The following is a 26,092-nucleotide window of genomic DNA, read 5'->3' as shown; positions in this document are numbered from 1 at the left end:
TGCCAATTGAGCTGGGCGGTGGTGGTGGTGGTGGTGGTGGTGGTGGTGGTGGTGGTGGTGGTGCACACCTTTAGTCCCAGCACTCAGGAGGCAAAGGCAGGTGGATCTTTGTGAGTTCAAGGCCAATCTGGTCTACAGGGCGAATTCCAAGACAGGCTCCAAAAGCTACACAGAGAAACCTTGTCTCGAAAAACCGAAAAAACAAAAACAAAACAAAACAACAACAACAACAAAAAACCCAAACATGCCGGTTCTTCTCTCATGCTCCACTCTTTTCTCACAAGAGAGTGAGTGTATGTCATGGGTCTCGCTGTATGCCTGTGTGTAAAGTATGAGGGATCAACCCAAGTGAGTTTCATTTTGTTAACAGCTACAGTAGCCTGATTTCCTTCTGTTCTGTTTGTTTGCTTGTTTGTTTTGTAGTCATTGTAATGTATGGAGAGCCAACCTTTCAAATGAGTCACCTTGTCAATGAAAACCTGTTATTTACTTGAACCACCAAGGACTAAAGGAAGGGCAGAGGGGCCATTCCCTCATGACCTGCCAGTTTGCAACATGCACAAACCAGACAGAGGCAGGCTGGAGAGCCGAATCTGCAGTGAGCTCCGGTCTCCTCCCCCGGTGCCCCCTTCCACCCCTCCATGATTGTGTCCAGTGGCCTTCAGCCCTGCTGTGGCTTACAGCATAAGAGCCCTTCTGGCCCGTGTCACCCCTGGGGTCCTGATTCGACAGGATTCAGCAGATCTGTTGAGTGCGTGTTTAATGTGACACAGATGGGGGACATCCCACAGACCTTTCTGCTTTACAGATTTTCAGCCTTTTGCATTTCATCAGCGTTGCTTATTGTTTACAGGCTGTAACCTGAGACAGCAGAACAGATTGTAATTTTTAAAAAGGTCTGGGGGGGGGGGTAACAAGGCTGCAGGGGATCTGGGAGAGAAAAAAATCCAGTAGTGTGGAATGTTGTTTGCTGTCCAGACCAAACAAACCAGTTTGCCAAGGGTTGATGGACTATGACAGTCAGCCCGGCTCATGTTAACACCGGGCAGCACATAATTAACAGACAGCTTGATTGTTTTATCACCAAATAAAGAATGCTCTCTGTCACAGGTGGGACATCCTGGTCCCAGGCAGAAATGAGCCCCTCTCAGAGGGACCAAAGGGTGTGGCCAAGATGCCAGCTCTGTTCTGTTTCCTTCATGTCTAGAAAGAACACTGCCGAACCCAGTCTGCATTCTAACACGTGGCTGCTCTCCTTCACGTCTTTCTGCAGGAGCTTATGCCTGGCCCTATAGCAAGAGTCAGAACAAAGAGAGGGGTTTTCTTTGGTATGAAAAGCTAGGGTAGTCTTGAGGACATTGGACTGATGGACCAGAGCCAGGCAGACACAAGTTTCAAGACAGAGTACCATCTCTGGGTTTAGATGGTATGGCTGACTGGAGGTGACCTTGGCTTCTGTGAGAGCTCAGCCATAGGATAAGCCTAAGGATCAACAGCAAGAAATCCAGCTGATGAGGAAGGGCATGGGGACCGGAGGTGTCTGGTTGTCCCTAAGATCAAAGAAACCTAAATTGGGCTGATATCGCATGTGCCATATATTGACCCTGAGGAGGCCTTTCCTTGGTGTTTGAGTGAATTCAGAGACTTGATCACCGAGTCAGACATTTCTGAGCCATTGACCATCTGAGTGTCAAGATACCATTGACTTCCCATGAGGAGCTGGACCCAGTGTGGCTGCCAGGCTGGCTGGCTGGCTGTCTGTCTTTCTTTCTTTCTTTCTTTCTTTCTTTCTTTCTTTCTTTCTTTCTTTCTTTCTTTCTTTCTTTCCTTCCTTCCTTCCTTCCTTCCTTCCTTCCTTCCTTCCTTCCTTCCTTCCTCCTTCCTTCCTTCCTTCCTTCCTTCCTTCCTTCCCTTCTTTCTTTCTTTCTTTCTTTCTTTCTTTCTTTCTTTCTTTCTTTTTTTCTTCCTTCCTTCCTTCCTTCCTTCCTTCCTTCCTTCCTTCCTTCCTTCCTTCCTTCCTTCCTTCCTTCCTTCCTTCCTTTCTTTCTTTCTTTCTTTTTTTCCTTCTTGGGAAAATGCAGACATTGCATGGTTCCTCCAAAGCTGCCAATTACCCTCTGGGAGCATGTGACCTGGGTCAGGAGCTTCCTTGTGTCCCCCACAACGGAAAGTCCGGCATTCCTGTGCTCCAGGGGTTCCTGGGTCATTCTTAACTCCCAGCTTTCTCCTTGCTCAGGCTCCAGAGGCTCTGCTGCCAACCAGCCTTCTCTGCTCACCTGGCCCTTCTATACCAGCTCCTACAGTTTCAGAGCTGTACATTCATCTCAGATGTGTCTGGGCTGGAAGGAGGTATACCTGGAACCTTCCTTTCTCCCTCTGTCCCCTGCAGCTCAGCTGCAAGGCCTGAAGCTGGGGAGCCTGGATGCCTGGACAGCTTTCATTCCCTCAGAGTTCTTTCTTTTCCCACTGTCCCTTCTCTTTTCCTGCCGTCCCTGCCTTCCACCCTCTCTTCTCTGTTTGACAGGAAAAGGTCGTGAGAAACCCCTAGGTTGAGCCAGCAGGTAGTCCTGAAGTGGTCAGCAAACTACCAGCAAGCCCTCCCAGAGCTGTAGCATCTCCACGTCTGCTTGGCTTTGGCCCTCAAGGAGACCCTGGGGCAGGGGGCTCAAGGGCAGCAGTGGATGTACAGGGAGGAATTATATTGCAAACTGCATTTAGAGAAAGTGAGTTGCCATTGATATATATGTATTTTGTAAACCCTTGGCTATGGTGAATTTTCCTAAAGGTGGTATCCTGAGATTATTTCAACTCTAAGAATTGTATGTCCATTGTAATTTATTGAATGTTGGGTGGTTAGCACTGCTTCTTTACAGACATTATTTCAGGAAATTAGTATTTGAATAGAGCAGGGGAAATGTTCTTATGTCCAACAACAATGGAAATGCTCCTTAGGAGTCACTCTTACAGGGAGTCACATCACAGCCTTCCCCCAATACACACACACATTAGTGCTTGTCACAGTAAAACTATAAATACTACACTTTTGCATTGGGTTGAGTTTTGTTTTGGGTTTGGTTTTGTTGTTTTTTAAGATAGGGTTTCTCTGTGTAGACCAGGCTAGCCTCTAAATCAAAGATCCTCCTGCCTCTGCCTCCCAAGTGCTGGGATTAAAGGCATGTGCCACCAGCAAGGATTTGACTTTTTGGTTTTTGTTTTGTTTTTGGTTTTGTTTTGTTTTTTTCCAAGACAGGGTTTCTCTGTGTAGCCCTGGCTGTTCTGGAACTTGCTCTGCAGACCAGGCTGGCCTTGAACTCACAGAGATCTGCCTGCCTCTGGCTCCCAAGTGCTGGGAATAAAGGGGTTGGCCACCACTGCCTGGCAAGGTTTTGGGTTTTTGAGGCAAAGACTTATACTGTAGCTCAGGCTGGCCTGGAACTCATTATGTAGCCCAAACTGGCCTCAAACTTGATAATCTGGCCGCCTTAGCCTCCCAAGTGCTGGGATTAAAGGTGAAAGCCACTGTGCCAGCCACATTTAGGAATTCTAAGTTGACTTATTTGTTCTTGAAGAAGTGTAGGCAGGTGCTGAACACTTAATTTTATGAGTCCTACTATGTGCTGTGTGTGTGTATGTGATATTTCATGTCGGTGTTATCAACTGAGTGCTTGGCTAGGGTATCCTTCTGCCTCTCTTTTCCCTACCAACCCTTGTTCATCTCTATGCTACCCTGGTCTCAAAAGAGATCAGCTCTTGAGAGAGAATTTCTTCCATTGGATTTTTACCTTATGTAGTCATTTGTCAGAAATTGTCTGAAAATCAGCTTTTTGTCCCTAGCATTACAGACTCAGCTTTGGCTCATGAAAACAGTCCTGGAGTTAGCATTAGAGTGACAGGTTTGCAAGGACTGTGATTCTGGTAAGCACTGGATTCTGGTTTGCTATCGTTGGTAGAATACAAAGCCTTTGGTTGTGAAGTGCCCCTTTCCTATAATGATCCTCAAGGTTGTGTGTCGTTTTATAAAGTAAAGCAACCTCAGAATGCAGACAGATTTATGACATTTGGGGAACCTTTTCCAGAGCTCCCAGCTGTGCTGAATTCATTATAAAGTGAGCCTTCTGGGTCCTCCTCAGCCAGCTGAATTAAATAGATAGTCTCACCCTGGAGGCAGTTGACCAAGAGAAAAGTCTGGAGTATCTTTGTCCTCCTGTTGAAGTCCCAGCAGCATGTCTACTGGCATTAGTCCTACCAGCTGTCTTGGTCACAGTGTCATGGGGTCTCCAAATGCACGAGATTACAGAGAGCCTTGACCCCTATAAACAAGTCAGGTGTGAACCCCACTGATGGGTGCAAACCAGTCCAGGAAATAGCCCCTGCTGGACTGCTAAAACCTAACAATATAAATAGGATTTCTATGCTTCCTTGAGTCAACATCTCCCCCGTTTTCAGTGGCAATGGTATGGTATAGGAGTTTGTGTGTTGCTTTACGCATGACTTCAGAGCTCCAGGGAGCATGGTGGAATGTCAGCAGGAAAGGGGATGGGAAGCACTTCCATGGCAAGCTGTGAGCCTCCCCTGGCCCTTCTGTGTGGGCTAGGGCCCCTCCTCTGTGCCTTGGGTGCTGTTCTGTGCAGTATGTTTTAGAGACCAGCCTCCCCTTGCCTGTCTGTCTGGGCTAGGACCCCTCCTTTGTGCCTTGGGTGCTGTTCTGTGCAGTGTGTTGTAGAGACCAGTCTCCCCTGGCCCTTCTGTGTGGGCTAGGACCCCTCCTTTGTGCCTTGGGTGCCGTTCTGTGCAGTGTGTTGTAGAGACCAGCCTCCACTCTTAAGCACTATGCGTTCAGTGACTTATTTACTACTAGCAACAGCCCTATTATCAGCTCCATTTTAATTTTTTGTTACATTTATTAATTTGCATCTCTGTGTGTATGTGCATGTGGTATGAGGGTGTACATACCACGGTGGAGTATGGAAATTGGTTCTCTCCTTCCACATGTAGGTTCTGGGGATTGAACTCAGGTTGTCAGGCCTGGCAATGAGTGCTTCTCCCCAGTGAGCCATCCTGCCAGTCATCAGCTTTGTTTTATAAATGAGGAAACAGTTTGTAAATAATGGAATTGCCCTTCAAGCTTGAGAACCAGAGGGAGGCATGGCCATTCCCAGGCCTCTGAGCAGGTTTGTTTTTCTGACTACCTTAATTTGAATGCTTACTCAGTAATTCCAGGAAGACTTAATCTCTTTCGACACATGTATCCAAAATCCAAATTATCCCAGGAAATACTTGGTATCGTTTTCCCATTTCAAGATTCAACAAGCCAAAGCTTGGTTGCTATCTGTGAGTAGCCTCTAAAAGGTGGTGGTATATCTGCCTTTAACTATTGGTGGGGCATTTTCTCATGGAAAATGGTCAGACTTGAGAGATTTTCACACTCATGTAGTGTAGTCTCTCACCAGGCATACACTAAGTGGAGTGAGGAATCTTCCAGGAGAAGCATTTTCCTCAGTCTTTGGAAATGGATTCATGGGGCAGAGGAGAGAGCTGCAGGCCAGAGGTCTTCTGGACCCCAGACACTGTACAGCAGTGAGCATCAGAGTGGGTTTTAACCAAACTGGGCTCTCCAGTGCAAGGTGGTGCCATGCAGGTGGACTGTTTGGGTCCATTCAGAACGATGGTAAATGTTTGATGGTGCCATTCAGCTAAGACCCGATACCGTGTAGCTGTTACCAGTGAACAGTCAGTGTTAGAGAGTCTGGGCCAACCTTCTGTTCTCAGTCTAATTATTTGTGCTTAGTTGAGCAGACTGCATAACAGTAAGATAGTTAGTGACAACAAAAATTGTAGGCTCAAATATATAATAATGTAAGCATCATCCATCACTCCACAGAGGTCAGCATGTACAACCCCCAGTTAGATGGCAGCCCTCCATTGCATAAACATCTACTATGCTTGGGTGTCACAGTCTACTCATTTACTGATGGTTTGTGGATGCCATTTGGTTGATAGACATTGACCATGACAAACTTCTCAACCAGCTATCAGCTTGCACCATGCCGGGGTGGATGTACACAACCATCTGTCTCCCACTAACGGAACTGTGACACAGCTACTCATCATATAAGCAAAGAACAAGTCATGGCCTGGCCAACTGCTGACCTCAGGCCGAAAGGCAAGATCAACCAAGGGGAACTGGTTAGATGTGCCCGCCATCTTGTTTGGATTTACTATTGCTTCAAGACTGTGACACAGGTTATTTTCCCTGCTCTGATCTTTGGTTTGGGGGCCCCGGTATCTGTCAAGTAGCCCCTGCCAGATGAAGTAAGTCTTCATGGACAGCTCTCCCTGGGTGGGTATCTGCAGTATATCAGCCACTGTGTGAGTAGCCCCTTCCCTGGGGGAAGAGGCATCCATGGTGTATCACCGCCTCCTGACATTTTCATGGAGTTCAAAGCTCAAGTTCATTTGGTGCTGACATTTTGGATTAGCTGGTTGACTGGAAGGGCTGCTTCTTCCTATATGCTGTGAAATTTATAAACCACAGCAGCTGAGGGCTTAAAATGGCCGACAGTCCCCAGCTGGCAGCAATTAAGTGCACCGCAGACCTTTGGCTAAACAAAGGCTTGGGGAGGCAGAGACGCTGCACACACCAAACTGACTCTTGTTCTCAATGTTGGTCAAGAAGCACTTAACCAAAGTGAGGTGAGTGAGGAGGTTTTCCCACTTCCTGTTTAATGTGGTGCCAGACACTGCTCAAGTGGCATCATGACAGTTAGCAGTGGGGGGTCAGAACAGCTTCAATGTTGACCTTCATGCCTAGTACCAATGCCATACTACTGCCCTGTGGGTACCATTTAGTCAGGCTTCTCTAAGGAAGCAAACCTGGTAGAATGAATGTGCAGATATAAGCAGACTAGCTTATAATCTGTGATCCGGCAGTTGTTCAGTCCACAATGCTGACTGTCTCTGCTGTCCAAATCTAGAGGATTCCTGGAGAGCTGCTGGTCTTCAGAGTACATTGGAATCAGCCTCAACAGGATAGATAGAGAGTGGGGACAAGCAGGCAAAACACAAAGCTTCCTTCATCCATAGCCTTTCACGTGAGCTGCCACCATTAGGTGTGGCCCAGACTGAGGGTGGGCCTTCCTTGTTCAAATAATCAGGTGAAGAAAGTCCCTCCCAGGAGTGCCCAGCAGCTTGGGTTTTAGTTGATTCCCAGATGTAGTCAAGTTGACCCCTGAGACTAAGCCATCACAGGACACCATTATTCTTTCATTTGAGAGGAGGAGATGGAGTGAGAAAGTGCTGAGGCCATTTTATACCCACTCCAGCAGCAGGCTGAAAAATCTAGACCAGGCTGGCAAGATGGCTCAGCAGATAAAATGTTTGCTGCCCAAGCCTGAGGACCTGAGCTTGATTTCTAGAACCCACAGTGAGACTCCAATAGCTGCTCTCTGACCTCCTCACATATGCTATGGCATGCATGCACCCCCTCCACAATAAATAAATAAACATAAAATTTAAATAGACTCTGGATCAGTATTTTCCAAGATACAACAGATGTATCAATCAATTGAATTTTGTTTTGTTTTGATCCTTTGAGACAGGGTCTCATGTAGTCCAGTTCTGGCCTTTAATTTGCTTTTAACTGAGGCTTGCCTTGAACTACTGATCCTCCTGCCTTTTCCTGAGTCCTGGGATTATGCCACACTCCTGATTTTCCTTTCCTTTGTTTGAGACAGGTTCTTATGTGGATAGTATGTGGAGTGAGTAGAAAATTTCTTAATAAAGAAAAATGGGGAAAAAAAGTAAATTTCAAATTTAGTTCTTTTGTGGCTCTGGCCACAGGCTCAGGACCCATGTGGCCAGTGAGAGCATGTTAGATAGCGCTGTCCTAGGCAGTACCAAGCATTGGAAGGGCTGTAGGTAGCTAGCGTCTCATAACTGCATCACAGCAGAAGTGTAAAATGGTTTTGCCCCTTTTAAAGGTCGCTCAAATTCTCCTCTTAGGCAAACTTTTGTATCCTGAAATCTGGCAGAAAGTGTGCATGCATGTGTGTGTTTGTGTATATCCAAATCCAAAGGTCACCAGGAGACATGCACAAGCATGTTCATAACCACATCACTTACAATACCAAAACCTTAGCCAGTCTCAGATGTGCCGTAGACATTCATGCCACAGGGTATTAGTAAACAGACAGAAGTGAATTCCAGCTGCCCACGGAAATGGCTGACTTCTTTCAATAGGCCCAACATGATCAGAAGTCATAGACAGCACTGGTGTGTCAGAACATGCTTTGAAGTGTGGGAAGACTGCCTAAGAACGAAAAGCATGGGCATTAGACATGAGATTCAGAATTGGGGCTGTGCCAGAGAGAAGGAATGGGTGTCTGCATGCAGAAGACACCCAGGCTGTGGTCAGCAGTGGGGCTGTGTATTGTATTTGTTCAAATAAAGAAAAAGGCCAGTGATGGTGGCAGGCCCTGAATAGAGCAAGAGGAAGCCATCCTATTCCTCTTCCCAATGCTCGGCTCACTGGGACACAGGTGTCAGTCTTGTAAACTAGACACCTGTCCCTGAGTTGCAGTGCAAGAACAAATGCAGGATTGCTGTTATCTGTGGATGCACTTCTTTGTAAGGGTGATTTGAGTTCATGGTGTGTGTGTGTGTTTGTGTTTGTGTGTGTGTGTGTGTGTGTGTGTGTGTGTGTGTGTGTGTGTATACACGGATATACATATACATATGATTATATGTATTTTTAGGACCTTGTGCAATAAGTCTGACTCTACTGATACATATTTTATATATTACTATATATTTTTTTGTTGTTCATGTTTACGTGATTGGGGTTTTAGTTGTTTTGTTTTTAGACAAAGTCTCAGTAGCTTGGCTGGCTTTAATCTCGCAACCATTTCCATCTCTGCCTCCCAAACACTGTGATTTCATACTGACTATGAGAACAGTTCTACCACAGTGCTTCCTTTTCCCTGGTGAAGGTCACTTTGTAACCTTCCTGCCAGCTCTTCCCTGGGTTTGAAAACATTTCCTTATCTTTTTTTATTTTTTAAGCTCTTAAGTCAGTTTGGGTCCATATTTGTTCTCACAATGACTTTAAACACTGTCCCCTAACACCTGCTCACAACTAACCAACTTGCACATGAGAACTTGAAAGTTTAGTTGTGTTTTAGAGAAGAAAAACTGGCTTTAGTCACTGACAGAACATTGTAGAAGAACGAGGAAGTGTGTCTTTAATCTGCCTTTCCGCCTCTATAAAGAATACTCCCAAATCACCCCTCTGTGAGGGAACCCCTCATTTACCGAGCTGTGTCCTCTCTTTGAGGTAAGGTTGTAATGGGAGACTGTGTTTTTTCCCCTGTATATCCTAGTGACATGACAATGATCCTTCACCAGCACAGTGTGCTTCTCCAGGCTCTAGCACTAAGCATTGAGTCCAGCATGGCCCTTTGTGTTTGGTAGACCACCAAGAGAGGACCATAAAAATTGGGGGTAGTTTACTGTCTGCTGGGAAGACATGGAGGAGATGAGCATGACACACAGTAAGGATGGGTCCACAAGGGAGCTGTTCTACCTGCTCGTTCTAGATGTTTTGTGGGTTTATAGTCTGCAGGCTAGAAGATTAAAATTGGGAGTAGAGAGAACGTTTGAGGAAGGGCTCTCATAGAGGCCACTGAGTCAAGGAATTACTGTGTGCACTTCAACTTTTTGGTAACACGAGGCACATTTTCTTCCATTCTGAGTTGGGCCACAGTTCCTGTGAGGTGTGACTTTTAGGAGCTCACGAGCAGGAGCCTGCTGCTACCTTTCTTTGACTTGCCAGACTTCCTTAGGTCCCTTCAGAGGGATGCAGTTCACAGTTGGTTTCCCCTTCACCCCAGTCAAGCACTAAGAAAAAGAGAGTCTCTTTCTTGTAAGGAATAGGACACATGTCCACAAAGGTTCCAGTTTCACATCTATCCTTTACTGTCCCTAGCGAGCTAGACAGAGGTACCCTGGACATTTCTCTTATGAAGGTGAGATTCTGCTAGTTCACCTTGTGATAATTATTAGCTTTCAAATCTCAGGACCTCATCTTTGCTTTGTAGCTCAGTGAAAGCCACCAAACATTTGAGATTCTGTTGTGTCGCTGCAGGCAGCCAGGTGCTGCTGAGACAAAACACTTTTTCTTGTGGTGTGTGCTGTTCACATGGAGGCAACAAACACACACATATGCCAGTGCAATGATGTCCTTTGAACAGGTGACTGGCTTGCTCTAAGTTATGTTCCAGAAGGGCCATTCTTACTGAGGTAGTGGGGAATTGGCATTCAGGAGGCTAAGGCAGAGCAGCCAGTTAAAGGCTAGCTAGAGCTATATAGTAAGTTCCAGTCCAGCATGGGCTGCAACATAGTGAGACCCTATCTCAAAGCAAATACATTCACAGGCCATTTTTAGGAGCTGTAGAGAGGTGGGAATAGTTAATGTGAAATACATATCAGTAAACACCCAGGTATCTCTACAAGTTGAGAGGCAGCGTGTCAGGAAAATCAAACCTTAATTGAAAGGAGGTAGAAAAGTGACCTCACCATCTGCCTCTTGGAGGGATATTTGGTCTTCTGCTTGGCAGCCAATGGCCCTTTCAGGAGCCTCTTAGGCAAAAGAACCATGGGAATGCTTTGGGGAAGACATGTTATTGGTCTGTCTAGACAGTGAAATGACAGCAATTGTTTTGCCAGGCCAGGAGACTAGAACAGGCTACCTGGAAAAGTCCACCCAGCTCCTTACTAGGGACCCCTTGTATATGGTGATCTGATAGCATCCATAGGTGAGCAGTTATGAAGTTCCTCTCTCAGTGGACTCACAGTGTATGCCTACACCACCACCCCTGCTTTCAGGGAGAACTCTGGGGTGAGAGCTATCCATATGTCTAAACCTTGAAGAAGGGATTGAGACTAAGCACAGTGGTAATATGTAAGTATGTGCTGTAAATGAAGCTAACCCATTACCCAGGCCTCAGTGCAAGCCACTGCCGCCTCCTCCAAGTCTCCATGTCACTCCTGAAAAGCACAACTCATAACTAAATATTTGAGACTTGTTTGGGGTGAGAGACCTGACTTCCTAACAGCTATCAGACATCCTCCATGGCACCTTCTAGAACCATAGCCTGGTGAACTCAGCCTGACTTGGGTTCAGAAACACTTGCAATGACCTTAGCTCTTCAGATAGCCTGTGGCAAGTTCCAGACTGCTGCTTCCAAGGTCTTACCCCGACTTGCCCTGCAGGACACTTCTCCCCCATCAGTCCATCTCCACTACCACCAGTACGTGGTTCTGAAGTGCTGATTCAGTGTGGCCTCCTGTTCCTCTCTTTGAGGTATGTCTAGAGAGGGATGTTTTGCTTCAGTGGGTTCCAGGAACAAATAATAAAAAGTACAGCAAGTACAGGGTTGAGGACAGACCCGGTACACTCTTATCAGTCATCTGAAGTATGCACCGCCTTTCCAAGACAAATATGGACTCCTGTTTCTAGGAAAACACCAAAAAGTATTTATCAATTACCCTGTCTATGGTTTGTGGAAAAAGACAACAGCAGCCGACCCTGAAAGCCATAGCAAAGCAGATTCCTTTGGGCAACCGACAGCCAAGTGGCATGAGTTAGGGCTGCTGCTGTGGCCTGGGACTGGTCCTCTCATGGCCACTGCATTCCTTACCCTTTACCCAGGAGACTGAGCTCACCCCTCAGGAGCCTGGCAGCATAGCAGGTTCACAGTAAAGCCTAGGCCCCTTGGTGTTCCTCCTGAACCCACTCCACGTCCCCAGCGGGCCAATGCAAAGAAATTCCTGGCAAAACATAATACCAGTGTGGTCCACTGGGAGGCTAGTGATAATGAAAGAGCCACAGCAATGGGTAACCTATACTCTCTAGCACAAGCCTGATGGGTGCTTTTTCATATTATCTCCCAGGCAAGAGGTAGGTTGGGCCAGCCCATTACACAGAAAGTGAGATGGAGGCCAAGGAAATCAGCTGATTGAGCCAATAATCCTGTAGCCAAAGGATTGTCTGAATTCACAGTGGGCATGCTCGAGATGACATAACTGCTGCAGCTTGTTCCTGTCTATAAGCAGCGTCTTTCCAAATGAGGATGAACGATCCCTTTAACCTTGACACTTAACCTCTTCCTGTCCATTTGCCCCTCCAGGACGCAAGCCCAGAGGGTTCGGAAACCACGGTGCTGCACTGGCCCCCAGGGGCTGCTTCCTCGATATTCTGAGAGCCAGGCAGAAGGACAGGAGCAGCTCTTCAAGCTGACGGACAACATCCAAGATGAGTTGTGAGTGGGGGCTGGACAAACAGGTCCACTGTATTGCCTTGTCTGTTTTTGAGTCTGAGAAACTTCCCTGTGACCCAGGAGCTTCAGCCTGATGAAGCCCTTGAGAGAGGCTGAAGGATTGCGTGTCCTAAATGTCTGATGGGTGTCAATATGACTACTTATAAATGGCCTTTACTAAAGGGAATGGCTCTCAGTCTGTTCCAGAGTGGAACTTGCTGTGTCATCTCTGAAGTGTGAGTCTCTCTGTAGACAGCTCAAAGAGAGGCCAGTGTATGGGGTGTTCAGAGAGGTCTTTCCTATAAAAATTTTCTATAAACTTTGGTATCCAGTGTTTGCTACAGAATGCTAGTGAAATGAATCACAAAAAAAGTAGCAAACAATTACCCATCGAATGTTCTAGAAATGCGGTTTTCTTGATTGTTTTGTCACTCTTTTAGTAATCCAGGACTTTGTCACATTTGCGGCTACTGAGATTATTCTAAGCTGATGTGGCAGCCATGGCAGTCTTTGGCGATATTCTGTGGAAACCCTCAGAATGTAAAGTGCTCTGTGATTTGACCCGATGTGAGAGGACTGCATTTGGGGCATAGCAGCGTGCTGGTGTAATTTGTATTTTCTAAGGTGAGGCAAGCTAGGGAGGATCTGAACACTGGTGTTGCTGGCTGGTGAAAAAGTTCAGGGAGAGATTGGCCCCTGGGATGGCCTTCAGTGTTACTGGGAGATAGTACCAGAGAGGCCTCAACTCACATCTCATATTTTGTTTGAACGGGGACATATGGGGGACATAGAAAATGAAGTCCAGGAACGGGAGGTGGGCTATGGCATCTTCTTAGATGTGTCCTGCATGGTATCATTGGAGCATATCTAGATAGTGCTGTGCATTTCCTCTCTTGAGCCTGCCCTGCTCCCTAACAACAACACAGAAACTTAGAGCTCCATTTCTGAAGTCTGAGAGGGCTGAGACTGGCCTGTATACCACATTGTTGATAGGACTTTGGGCTCCAACTCAAAGGCCTAGAGAGTCATTTCTCAACCAAGTAGGACATGGTATAGATGCTACTAGAATGGCAGCCAATGATGGCTAGGGTGTTCCACTCAATGGAGAACCCTCCGAACCCAGAGCAGTGCCTGGGATTCAGATCACTCGATAAACTCAGCTTGGAGAGCTGCAGTTCAACATTTGTATTAACTCATGACCCACTTTCCAGCCACTGGGGATTTAGGAGTGCTATCAAAGGTTAAATAAGGGGTGAGGAATGCTTGCCTAGCATACACTGAGCCCTGGGTTCCATCCCCAGCACTGCATAAACCAAAAGTAGTGGCATTTGCACTTGGGAGGTGGAGGCAGGAGGATCACAAGTTCAAAGTCATCCTCAGCCATCTTGCATAGTCAGTTGAGCTATAGGCATCCCTGTCTCAAAAAGGGGAATAGATTAAGTAAAATTATAGATCTTTGTGTGCTATATTTTAAATTATTTGCTAGCCTACCTCTATTCTATTCATCCCTGGTCCTTTGCTACAAGATTCATTTGTAATAGAATTTCATAAGAGGGGAAAACTGTATAATCTGGTCACCATGGGATTGCTGCCCATGTGGTGCACACACTGGAAACAGGCCAGGGAGCTGAGATCTGGAGTCAGGGTGAAATCAATTTCATGAAATGCTTGAAGTTCACATGATCTAGGCACAGTTACTGGCTGAATGAATTTTGACTTTGAAGATGAAAACCCTGTGTCTCCACCCAAGCTGAGGGTGGAACCTGGCCAGTGGGTGGTGAGGGAGACATGTGACCTCAGTCTTTCTGGGCATACAGGAGAGGTCAGCAGGGTCTCTGGCAGACGTGGCTCAGCGTGTCCTCTCTTAGCAGCCTGTCCTCAGGGCAATGCAAGTGGTCCAGACATCTGTCTACAGGAAGGGGTTTCTTTCTCAGGAAAAGCTCGGGTGCCGATTTCTGCCTCTGACTTTTATCCTAGATTTGTAATTAAAAACATGTTTAAGGACCTCATTATTTGCATATTCCCCTCAGAGTTAACCCGTTAAAAGGGTCTTTAATACCTTGCTCTACTGTTCTAACTAAATGTTTCCACATTTTTTTCCAGTTAGACTCACTGTTTTACTTCTGGAAAATATTGTGTAATTACTTCCTGATGGAGTGAAAACCCTACAAAGTCCCCAGTACCACAGCAGCCTCAACTTTGATCTCCCACATCAAGTTGCATTTAGTTTTGTGGGGTTTTTTCCATTTAATTAAACAGTATTGAACAGATTGTCACTGACATCTGATTTAGGTCTGCTCAGGCCTCACAGCAGGTTCATTGGAGGTTCGTCCGTTACTTCTCAGTCCTAGCCTAGAACCCGGAGGAAGATGGTGTTAAAATAACACTCTGTATGATTAGCTTCTCCAAGCAATGTCTAGTTTGAGGCCAGCAGTTATGTTTTAGTTGTCTTTTCGTTGTTTGTTTTTTGTGAAATACCTACTTCTAGTATTTCATCAAGGTTGTACATTCAGATTGCAAGTCCAAGGGCGATTTGATTCTCACCTTTTCACGAAGCCCAGGAGCTGCCACATCAGCAGGACGGCCCTTGGGGCCTTTCATCGTTTAGACAGAAAGTAATGTTTAGGAGACTTTTTTTAATACAGAAAAGTATATAAAAAAAAGAAAGCAAGATGGGCTTGTAAACCTCAGGTTTTTCTCCTTGGGTGCTTGTCCCCTAGAGGCAAGAGAGGGGGGACTTTTGAGGAAGAGGATCCTGCCCAAAGTAGCATGCTAAAATGCCACCTTTCTCCTACAATGAAAGCAGCTCATTTACATGGCTAGCAGAATCAAACAGAGTTCAGAAAACAAATACTAGTGAAGCCCCCTTTGTGAGCTCTCTCTTCTTCTCTCCCTCCCTCCCTCCCCTCCCTCCTTTCTTTGCTGGGAATGGATCCCAGGCCCTACATGGCTAGATGGGTACTGTATCTCTCAGCCACAGCCTAGCTCCAGCTTCCACTTGCCAAGCCAGGAACTAATCTGTCAAGAATGTTTGACACCCAGAGACTTGTGTCTGACAGGTTCCCCAGCTGCCCAGATAAAAGTTCTGTGGGAGCACAGCCGCCTGGCACCCCACCCCCAATGTTGCACATGTGTGCAGTTGGGCCCCTCCAGATCCCAGTGCCCTCTCACTGCCATTGTCTGAATCCTTGACCAGGCATTAAGTCTCACTGTGTGCCAGGCCAAATATGAACTCCATGGTGTTCCTCAGCAAGTCAGGTAGACCTGTGTGGGAGGAGGGATGAGACAAAGGGATAAAATGAGATTTTCTCTACTGTTTCACTTGCCACCCACTGCCTGCCACATAGGGTCTCTGTCCTAAAAGGAGTCTGAGCCGTGTGTCATGGGGCCTCTAATGGTTAGTTTTCCTGAGAGGGCCTCTCTGCCCTCTGAGTCAACAGATCAGGGGACAGATGGGGTGTCCCTCCTCTGTCACCTGTGGACCAGTGGCAGTGAGAGTGGCTGTAGGTAGAGAGTGCAAAGTCAAGTACAGGTGTCAGAGTTTGGTGTCCAGCTGCGGCCTCCTGCTCTGTTGGCGGAGCCTGTAGAGAGCTGGCCTGCAGGTGTGCAGACACAGAGAAAAGGTGGGGAGCTCTACTTTGTGCCCCCTCTCCTCCCCAGTCGACTCCTCGCAGTGAGTGACAAGTTCGGGATCAGATCAGCGGGTGAAGGAGCTGCTCGGGAGCCATTTGAATGAACCTTTGATGTGGCTTCCAGATTTTGGGGGGCAGGAATCAAGCAGAATGACAACAGTGCTATTGATGGGACCCCAAACCTTGACCTTGAGTAATGGGTTGCAGGGGAAGCGTCAGCGAAGATGGGGAGACAGCCATTGCCCAGCTCTCTTTCTCCTCTCAACCCTGCCCTTGGTTCTTATCTGCTTTTGATTTGAAGGCCTTAGAACAGTGAATGCGACTAGCAGCAGCAGCAGCATTCCCAGGCCTGAGCAGGGCTCCTGGGCCCAGAGTGCAGATGTGGCAATTGGGGCTGCTGTGCTGCCCATCATGCATCCCTTCGGGCTTGTGTTAACTGAAGGAGCTGGTAGGCAGCACCATCTCTCTCGGAGATGAAGGAACTGAGCTGCCAAATGCAAGCCACCTAGCCAGAGGGCTCGTGGGCCCTCCTTGCCTGCCTAGCCCAGCTTTCCTTCACCACGCAGTTGGTCTGCCTTTTAGGAGTCACCATTCCTCCTTAGGTTTCCTAGCCTGTAAGAGGACTCGAGCCATGGCGTCCTCCTAGAAGGGAGGTTGGGAAGTGTGCTCAGGGCCAGCCTCTGCTCCCTTGGGTATAAATGTATCTTTCTGGTGTCAGAAGGGCCTCTGAAGGGCCTTAGTGAAGGATGGATCACTAATGGGAGGCTAGAGAGGCAGTCTCAGCTAGATGTTGTGATGTGTGTGTGCCTGCTAGCGCCTTGCCTCCTGGCCACCTTTTGAGTCTCCTCAGAGCATCAGGGACAGCTTTCATGGCTGAACTGCTGGTCCACCTGTGCCCCAGAACAAAATTACTTTGTGTGTTTGCCTCATTTTCCATCCAGTTCCAGCTGGCCCCGTGATGTCCTCTCTTCTTTCTGTCTTTCTGGCTCTCCATGTGCTCCCCTGCTCCCTTCTCCTCACTCAGTAATGCGGCCCCTGGCTCTCAAGAGTGTGGGACGTGAGGAGGCTGTGCTAAGCCGGCTGAGCACCAAGGGCCACTGGGCGCTTCTAATTTTGGCAGTGAGACTTTACAAGTCTACATTCTCAGCATTGCCAACCAGTTAAATGAGAACAGCAAACCCCAATTTTTGTCATGGGAGCCATAATTAAAATGAGGACTAGAACAAGGTGGATACTTAGCAAGTCCTCATGGGTGACTGACTCGGTGGTGGGTACTCGGGAAGTCATGTGGGCATACAGTGGACCACACCCAGGCTTAGAGCACCACTGAGAGCCAGGATGCCCAGCCAGGAAACAGTACGAATCCTCTGGCAGTACTTTGGCAGGCCAAGGTGTTGAAATGTCAGCAATCAAGGGCCAGGGCATTTGGGGAAGCTTCTAGAGTAACGATGGTGACTCAGGCTGGGGGAGCGGGGAAGGGGAGTGAAGTGTGGTCTAGAGATCTCCTCCTGCACAGAGCCACGCTTGGGTCTGACAGGAAAGCCCCTGGTTACCAGCAAGCAGGTCTTCTACTGCCTTCTCTGAGGATTTCGTGCCTTGTGATGCTGGACCAAGGCTACCCTGGACCTGGGTCCGTGGCAGTACCAGGTGGAGCCTTGGCTCTGAGCAAACATAATGTAAAACCCTGAGGTTCACAGCTAGCCTGTTGTCAGCCAGCTCTCAGTGTGCTTGCCGTCACCCAGTGTGTCTTTGCTGTCCCTGATGCCCAGGCACACTGTGAAAGGCCAGCATAAGATACAGGCGGCCCCCAAGCTGGGAAGGCTGTCACTGTGGCTTCCAGGGTGACAGCTGAGCAGAGAGATGTGACCTGCATGCAGTTCCACATCAGCCTATGAGCTCTGCTGAGAGTGCTTAGGGCTCAGTCTTTTCTTTCTCTTTTTCAAAGCTAAGCTGTTTCTTAGTGGCCTGGGATCTCTTAGAAGCCATGACTACAGTTCTGAGAAGGAATTGGTATCTCAAGCCCCGTGTCCCTGGCCATACTGGATGGGGGTCAGGTGACCTCTCATCAGTGCTGTCAGAGGGAAGAAGTAAATGCAGATGTGCAAATCTGGCAAACCTGTCCCTCCCCATCTTCTAGCCCCGCGTGCTGCCTCTCGTGGCCTAGCTGGTCTGTGTTACGTGTCCTGTCAGCAAAGCACTGCTTCCATTTTCTCTAACTCATAAGCTATCCAAAAGCTCACTGACCACCCTGTGAAGCCCATTTCAGAACAGGAATTTGTTTCTGTTTTTGAAACTCTTGGCTGACATCTCTTGTTCATGAGCACCCTACAGCTGGGAGTGTGCCGTGAATGCAGGCCTCACAGCAGCTCCTGGGGCCAAGTCCTTCCTAATACAAATTTGCAAATGAGGCCCGGAGGAATGAAGCCACACACATGCACAATTGGGTAACTGGGAAGCCTGGGTAAGCCTTGGCTCCAGACCCCAGAGACCTCAGCAGGCCTTTGCCCCTTCGAGCATCAAGGGATGGCCTGGCCCCACCATGGAGCGGCTCAGCATCCCATGTTCTTCTCTCTCCCCTCGCAGTTTCATAGCCGTGGAGAACATCGATAGCTATTGTGTGCTCATCTCCTCCAAAGCCGTGTACTTCCTGAAGAGTGGGGACTACATAGACCGAGAGGCCATTTTCCTCGAGGTCAAATATGACGACCTCTACCACTGCCTTGTCTCCAAAGACCATGGGAAGGTGTATGTGCAGGTGACCAAGAAGGCTGCAAACTCCAGCAGTGGCGTGTCCATCCCAGGCCCATCCCACCAGAAGCCAATGGTGAGTACAGCTGCTCCTTGCCACTCACGTGGACAAGTCCTGCTCTGTCTCCCACTTTACCCTGAGGACTGCAGTGGGAGGTTTGCGCTGCCCTCAGTGTTCTCCCACTCTGCTGGAAGCTCGGGTGTGCTCTCTTGCATTTGTGCCTCCGTTACCCATCAACACAGCTGGTACCATGTTCCATAGAGTTTTGTGTCCCTGAACCATGGTACTAAGTGCTGATTGATGCCTCGAGTCCAGGAGGGTGACAGAGCACACACTGGATTATTTTTCTGGTATCAGGAAACCACAATCTTTTGATCTATGCAGAGAAGTAATGTGAAGCACATTCAAAAGGAATTTGTAAATGAAAATGATATTTATCTCTGCAGGGTGGGAGGGTTGTGTCAGAACTTCTAGGTGGAGATGCTCCTCTGTCTTCCAGTCTGCACTTCCCACTCTTCCCTCAGCTGCTAGAGAAGAAGTCGAGGCAGGTGATTCCTTCAGGCAACATAGCTGACTCTGGCACACGCTGGGGCTCAGACCCAGGTGACCCACCTGATCCCCAAGCTAGTGTCTAGACTGAAGAGTTCCTTACTCTTTTAAGCTGGGCCAGTGAGCCCACAACAGAGCAGGTGTGAGGAAGCAGCCACAGTACCAGGTGTTGGTCCTGCTACATCTCCAAAGCTGCACCCTTCAGAGTGGCTGTGTGCATCTCTGGTCTTTCTATAGACCGGAAAAGCCGTCTTGCTGGGTCTCTCCTCTGAGTCTTCAACCTTCCCCATTCTCTCAGCAATGAACTGGACTAGGTTTGAACTTGTCAGGCTGTAGCAGGATTCTTAAAAGTTCTTATTAATAAAATCAAACCCGAGGCGAGTTATTGGGGTCCATGCTGGTAGATCAGAGAGACAGAACAAGCCACAGATAACCTCACCTGGTCAACTTCTCAGCTGGTCTGTGTCCTCATCCCAATGGCTCTCAGCTGAACTGCTGCTGGAAAGCCTGAAGCTTAACCAGCCACATGCTTAACCAGTCAAATGCTGCTAGTTTCTGGTCCTCACGCCTTATATATCTTTCTGCTTTCTACCACCACTCTCTGGGATTAAAGGCTGGCTTTCTGGGATTAAAGGTGTGAGTCACCATGCTTGGCTTTTTCCAATGTGGCCTTGAACTCACAGAGATCCAGAAGGATTTCTATCTCTGGAATGCTAGAACTAAAGGTGTGTGCTATCACTGCCTAACTAGTGGCTTTTCTGTTCTCTGACCCCAGATAAGTTTATTAAGGTATACAATATTTTGGGGAACACAATATCACCACATCAGGCCCCTTGGATCATTGGCTTACATTAGAGCTGGCTGATTGAAAGTTATGCCCCAGAGTGTGCGTTTCCCACCAATTGTGCCTACCCACCACTGTCTCCCTCTTTCAAGGCAGGCTAGCAGTGAAGCATGCTGGACAAGAAAGTTTGCAAGCACTTGCTCGCTGCTGATTTGTTTTCCTGTGCTGGCCACAACCAGGCTTTGGACTTGAATAAGGGGCTCCCTCCATTGTCCCTGCCTTACCTCTGACTGGAATCTCACCAGTTAGGGCCACAAATGCTGGTGGTGATAGTCTGCCTTAGTAACCAGAGACATAAAGTGAAAGCTTGGATCAGAGTGAAGCAGGCACAGGCTCCTGGGACTCAGTCTTGGATGCTCAAATGGGAGCTGCTGTGTAGTTGGTGTGGCTATATCCTGCCCATGCCTTCTAATTGTGCTTGGCCACCCCACTCAGGCCAGTGTGCTCATCCTTGTCTCCTCCCTAGGTGCATGTGAAATCGGAGGTCCTTGCTGTCAAGTTATCCCAAGAAATAAACTATGCAAAGAGCCTCTACTATGAACAGCAACTTATGTTAAGACTCAGTGAGAATCAAGAGCAGTTGGAGCTGGATTCCTGAGGACATCCAACTGATGGAGAGGGATGCTCCAGACAGAACCCAACCAGGAGGACCGACACCCAGACTCATGTTAACGGAAGCCAGAAGAGGGTTTAGGGGGAGATATCAAGGAACAAGGGAAAAGAAATTCTCACAGGGAAAAATGTAAACAGAAACCATATTAGTTTGTGGGGCAGGGAGTTACTTTAGATTATGGGGAAATAATTTTTAAAAGTATTGATTGAATAACGTTAAAAATGTATTAAGATGGATCTAATTTTTAGAATGCTCTGTATTTTGTTAACATGTATATATGTACAACTGTGTGTTTGTAAATATATAGACGCTTCCGAGCAGGGCTGTGCTGTGTGTGAAGGTTTGTTACCTGTACAGTAATGTAAAGTTGGACTGGATCTTCTGTCACACTAATTCTACGTGACTCCTGCAGGGGAGTCCCTATGGAAAGATGTTTTTGGAAGTTGAGGGTACATTGTGTGAGTTGCAAATGCAGTCAGTGTTCAGGGGTGAGCCTTCAGTCACCTAGACGGGAGCAGAAGCAGAGTCACCATGGAAAGGACTAGAGACTGACATCATGCCCATCTTTGTTCTCACCCATGTTACAGGCAGTGTTTCAGTTTCTCAGGCAATTCTCTAATTTCTGTCTACTGGCTTTCTCCAAACACTCCACCCAACTGGGAGATCAAATGGTAGTTGCTGGGTGTGTGCCCACACATGGCAACCATGCAGGTTTTCCTCGTGCAATTTGTGAATAGAGAAGTTTGAAGCATTGGTGGGTTCTCTTGACATAAGTTTAAAAGAAGAATTCCACTGCCCACTGTGTTCTTTTAATAAAACCACATGCTGATTTCACAGCACCATGGCCTCTTGGGAACAGGATGAGGAGGGAGAGAGTTCCAAAAAAGGGTGTGAACTGTGAGTACTGAAAGGGTATGCCTGGGAGCTTGGTACTAGGTCTTGGCCAAAGCCTGGTTGTCCTTGGTTCTAATCTGAAGCCTGGTAGGGGGCCAGGGGCTTCCTGGGTCTTACTTTTGGTATTTCCCTTTTCTAGAAGAAGTAAGCAAACAGGAGATGGAGGGGGTGGGCCTCACCCCACACTAGAATCAAACCTAATGGTTTTGGTGGGGGTTTTGTTTTATTTGTTTGTTTTTTTTAATAAAGCTAGCCAATTTCTACAATCTTGTCACACTTATAGCTGAGATCCAGGTGACCCAGTGGGTATGTGGAAGAGGTTGGTGTTTATCATTCTAATCCTTCCAAGACACAACGACAGCTGAGCTGTTCCTTCACCTCACCAATGCCCCTGTGTGGGTGTGTGCATGTGTGTGTGTGTCCACCATGGCACATAAGCATCGATAGGTAAGGGCAGTCCTAAAGGAGTGTTTTAGCTACATAGTGTTTTCAAGGCTCTGTCTTCTTGAACTCCAAATTTGCCATCTTCCCTGAACTGGACTTGACTTTGGTGGTTGGCACTTTGTTGCTCCCTGGGGAGGAAAGGATGGTGCCAGTGCTCTTGTTGGAGCCTCACAGCTGAGGGGCCGTAGTTCCTCACAGCCTTGCTCACCAGCCTGGACCCCCATACCCACACAAGTCCAGCCGGTGGTCTTGTTATCAGTAAGTAACTCACTGCCTGAGATCTTGGTCTCTTACAGAGGAGGCTTCAGAAGCTTTGCAAATGTGTGTCCCCTGCCACTTGCTGGGACAAGTTACTTCAAACATCCTAACCATTTGAAGGAACTAGTGTTGCTAGGGGAAATCCACCCTGCCTTGGGCCCCTTAAACTGGGTTTCTCAGTCTGCAGCTGGTGCTTCAGGAGGACCCAGGGAGAATCAGACACCTCCCTCTGGCTCCTTTCTAATTTAATCAGCTCTTTAAATAACTGTCCATCTATGATGGCACACCTCCTCCCTCTGATATTTAGCCTTAGAAGAAGCAGGTATTAAAATGATGTTTGGAGACCAGATAGGGTGGGTCTACAGGGTGAAGCAGTTCCCAGTTCTCCTGGCCCTACAGCCCTCATGCCAGGCCTGGGGAAAACCCCAGGGGCTTCCACCATTGCCTCCTGGCTTCTCAGGACAGAGTGCAAAGCTCCAGAAGAAACAGGTCTTTCCACAGTTCCTGTTTCCTCTAAGTTGGTACTTAGGCCGTGGCCTCAGAGACTTTGCAGGGACAGTTTCATACTGCCTCAAACACAGCTCTTCTGGGAGAAGTTAGCAGACAAAGGGAAGGTGGAGAAGGAGTTGTCAGAAGCCACCCCAGTTCCTGGATCCCATCAGAAACCCAGCAGGAGAGCATCCCTGCCCCAGGCCTACATGGAGGAGGCTGAGAGGTAGACTCTTGTGTCAGCCCCCCAACTGTTTGGTGGATACTCATCCCACCTCAGTGTTCAAAAGGGTCCAGGGCCACTTTGTGTTCAAGCGTCATTTGTGCCTCAAAATAAATGAATAAAAAGCACCATAGCTGCTGAGTGAATGGAAAATACAGTACCTGGTTCTTCACTATGTAAACACAGACTGCGACCAACCTGCATACCCCAGAGTTGGCACTGTTCTCCTGTGAAATAAAATGCGTTGTTGACTTCCCATGCTTGTTTGTTTCCTTCGCCCTCCTCCTCCTCCTCCTCCCCCTCCTCCTCCCTGTGTTGCCAGAATTCTCGAGTTCTCACCACTGACAGCCCTCAAACATACAGCAGTCAGGTGCAGCCTCTGGGAGACGCACACCTGGAGTGAGCAGCTGGAAGTGGCTCTGACCTCCAGTGGCTGTGTGCTGGATGTTGCTCACTACTGCCCCAGGTCTGTTGGGCTGAGCTTGCAGGGTAGAGGTCATCATTTAGAGTTCAGGCAGGTGAAGAGGCAGCTGAGCAGGCCCAATCAGAGACAGGTGTTGACTCATGAGGGTGTGGATCCACATAGGGTTCAGGATTGTGCTAGCAAATGGATCTGATCAACCAGGAGGACCACATTCATGGTCTGGAATCAGGAGCAGTGGAGACGTTGCTCAGAGCACTTTTGGTGGGGTGCTGGGGCCAAAAGCTGGCTAAGAGGGGGGAATGGAAGGAGAGAGACTGGAGACACCTCATATTGACACCTCTAGAGTATTTGACCATGAGTAGAAGGTGGCCAATACCTGATGCCTCAAGAGGAAAAGAGTGGCTAGGTACAAAGGCCACCCTGTATTCCCAGTTACTCAGGCTAAGGCCTGTGTATCTCTGGAGCCCAGGCATTTCTAGACCCACAATGTAGCAAGGAAAAAAATAGGGGAAGGGTGGTCTGATCCCCTGGGTAGACATTTGACTGCTTCTGTGTCCTAGGTACATGAGCTGATTGTGACAGGGCAGGAGGTGATGGAGATGTGGAAAGATGTGCAGTCACCCCCTTAGGGCAGGAGACAGTGTGCAGGACAGGCTTGTGGCTTACCATCAGGAACACGGCTGGTCACATAGGGGTCACTTTATGCCTATAGATGCCAGAGGACAGCTTTCTAGCATTGGTTCTTCCCTCCCACCATGTGGGTATTGAGGATTGAACTCAGGTCATCAGGCTTGGCTGCAAAGTGCCTTTATCTGCTGAGCCATCTTGCCAGCTCCCCTTTTATTCTTTAAACTTAAAACAGCGTGTGACTAGATTTCCTGATACAGACCACCCTTAATTCCGGGAGTGAAGCTCACTTCTGCAGTGTGTGTTACCTGCTATTCTGATATGTCCCGTTCCTTTCGCTACTGTTTTAAGTCTTTGTATCTTGAAAGTAGAAAATATCTATGCTTTTCTTAAATGGATCAGAGAGCTCTCCACATTCTTCTGCCTTGTGCTTCTTAAATTACAGTAGGGTTTCCTGCTCTGGTGTTTGAAGGCTTTGGGAGGGTGTGTCCTTTGCACGAGTTCCTTTAATCACTGTCTGCCCATGGGGGTAGTTCAGATTTTCCACTTCTTAGGTCAGCTTTGGTGACATTTAATTTTTAAAAACATGATTTAGTTCTCTTAAGCCTTTTGGTTATTAGACAGTTGTGTGGAATCTCTTTAAATTATTTTAATGCCTTCTGTGTTTTATCATTTCAAATCCTGCAGATTTCCACGGCTTGGTTTTAAGTCCATTGTTCTTTTTTAATAACTCCTTTGAGATGTCTTTGCTGATTTGTTTTTATTACTCTATCATTTATTTATTTTTTATTTATTTTATGTGCATTTGGTGTTTTGCCTGCGTGCATGTCTGTGTGAGGGGGTCAAATCGCCTGGAACTAGAGTTATAGACAGTTGTGAGCTGCCATGTGGGTGCTGGGAATTGAACCAGGGTCCTCTGAAAGGGCAACAAGAGCTCTTAACCACTGATCCCTCTCTCCAGCACCCTGTTTTTATTACTCTTGATTCATTCATCTTTAGTGTTTTATTTTCTCTATCTGCCTTGTTTTGATTTATGTTACTCTTTCTTGCTTTCTAAGAGAAGTTCATCCGTTGGTGTCCATGGAAACTGCATCTAAGAGAAGCATCCCTGTCCCATGGATTACATTCCGACTCCTCAGATGCTCCAGTCCCTGATGGTACATGTATTTGCACATTGAGGTGGTTAGAGCTCGATGTCAGCTTTGAATGGATTTGGAATCACCTAGAAGACAGACACACTTCTCTGCGTGTCTGTGAGGGTGTTTACAGTTTAGCCGAGGAGGGAAGATGTGCCATGAGTGCAGCTAGCACCAGCCCATGGGCTGGAACCCCAGAGTGAAAAAGGGCAAAGAGAGGAAGCCCGCTGAGCACCAGCTTTCATCTTCCTCTGTTTTCTGGTTGTGGATACAGTGGGAACAGCTGCCTCCATATCCTGCCGCCATGCCTCCCCCACCATGATGGACCGAACCTTAGACTGAGATATGAACAAAGTCTTCTTAAGTTGCCTCTGTGTCTGATATTTTGTTCCATCAGTGAGAAAAGTCACTGCCACAGAAAATTCATCCCAGCAGCAGGCAGGTGCTGTGATGACCCTCTCCACAGGGTTCTTAGCGATTTAGAACTGGTTTGTGGGAGGGATGTGCAAGAGTTTGGAGCTTGGGGCCAGAGAAGTCCTAAGATTCTGTAAGCAGAACTTAATGGAACATTCTGGTAGAAGTCCAGAAGACCAGAGTGCCAAGAGAAATGCGGTCAGTGGAGGCCCAGTTCATGAGTTCAGAGTGGGACAAGGGCTCCTCCACTGGGAACTGGACTGGAGGCCATTCATGTCACATTCTGGTTAAGGGTCTGACTAGTACATTCTGCCCATGTCCTGAGATTTTGAGTGAGGCTGAAGACAGGCAGAGTGGACTAATTTGTTTCTCAGAGGAAATGGCAAGGCAGCTAGCATCCAGCTGTGGCGCAGTTGCTGCTACTGCTCTTGTCTGGGTTTCTGATGGCAGAGAACAGCCAGTGGTGCAGAAAGATATAAAAA

The 26,092-nt window shown here is 47.6% G+C and overlaps 1 protein-coding gene across 7 annotated transcripts in view; it reads left to right on the top strand.

The window, feature by feature from the left end:
- The window catches only part of Vps13d (vacuolar protein sorting 13 homolog D), a 234,045-nt gene extending 210,780 nt beyond the window's left edge, over positions 1-23,265 (top strand). For all 7 annotated transcript variants that reach the window (XM_028860132.2, XM_028860131.2, XM_028860135.2 and 4 more), the window contains 3 exons: positions 12,186-12,317; positions 18,530-18,770; positions 20,555-23,265. In XM_028860132.2, coding sequence (XP_028715965.1) covers positions 12,186-12,317; positions 18,530-18,770; positions 20,555-20,686 — 505 coding nt within the window. In that variant the 3' untranslated portion in view covers positions 20,687-23,265. The remainder of the gene's footprint in view (positions 1-12,185; positions 12,318-18,529; positions 18,771-20,554) is intronic.
- The last annotated feature ends 2,827 nt before the right edge of the window (positions 23,266-26,092 follow it).

Source organism: Peromyscus leucopus, chromosome 2 (genome assembly GCF_004664715.2).
Source record: "Peromyscus leucopus breed LL Stock chromosome 2, UCI_PerLeu_2.1, whole genome shotgun sequence".
In the NCBI taxonomy this organism is placed as follows: Eukaryota; Metazoa; Chordata; class Mammalia; order Rodentia; family Cricetidae; genus Peromyscus; species Peromyscus leucopus.
The sequence above is the reverse complement of the archived record's forward strand: the minus strand, read 5'-3'. Positions and strand labels throughout refer to the sequence as shown.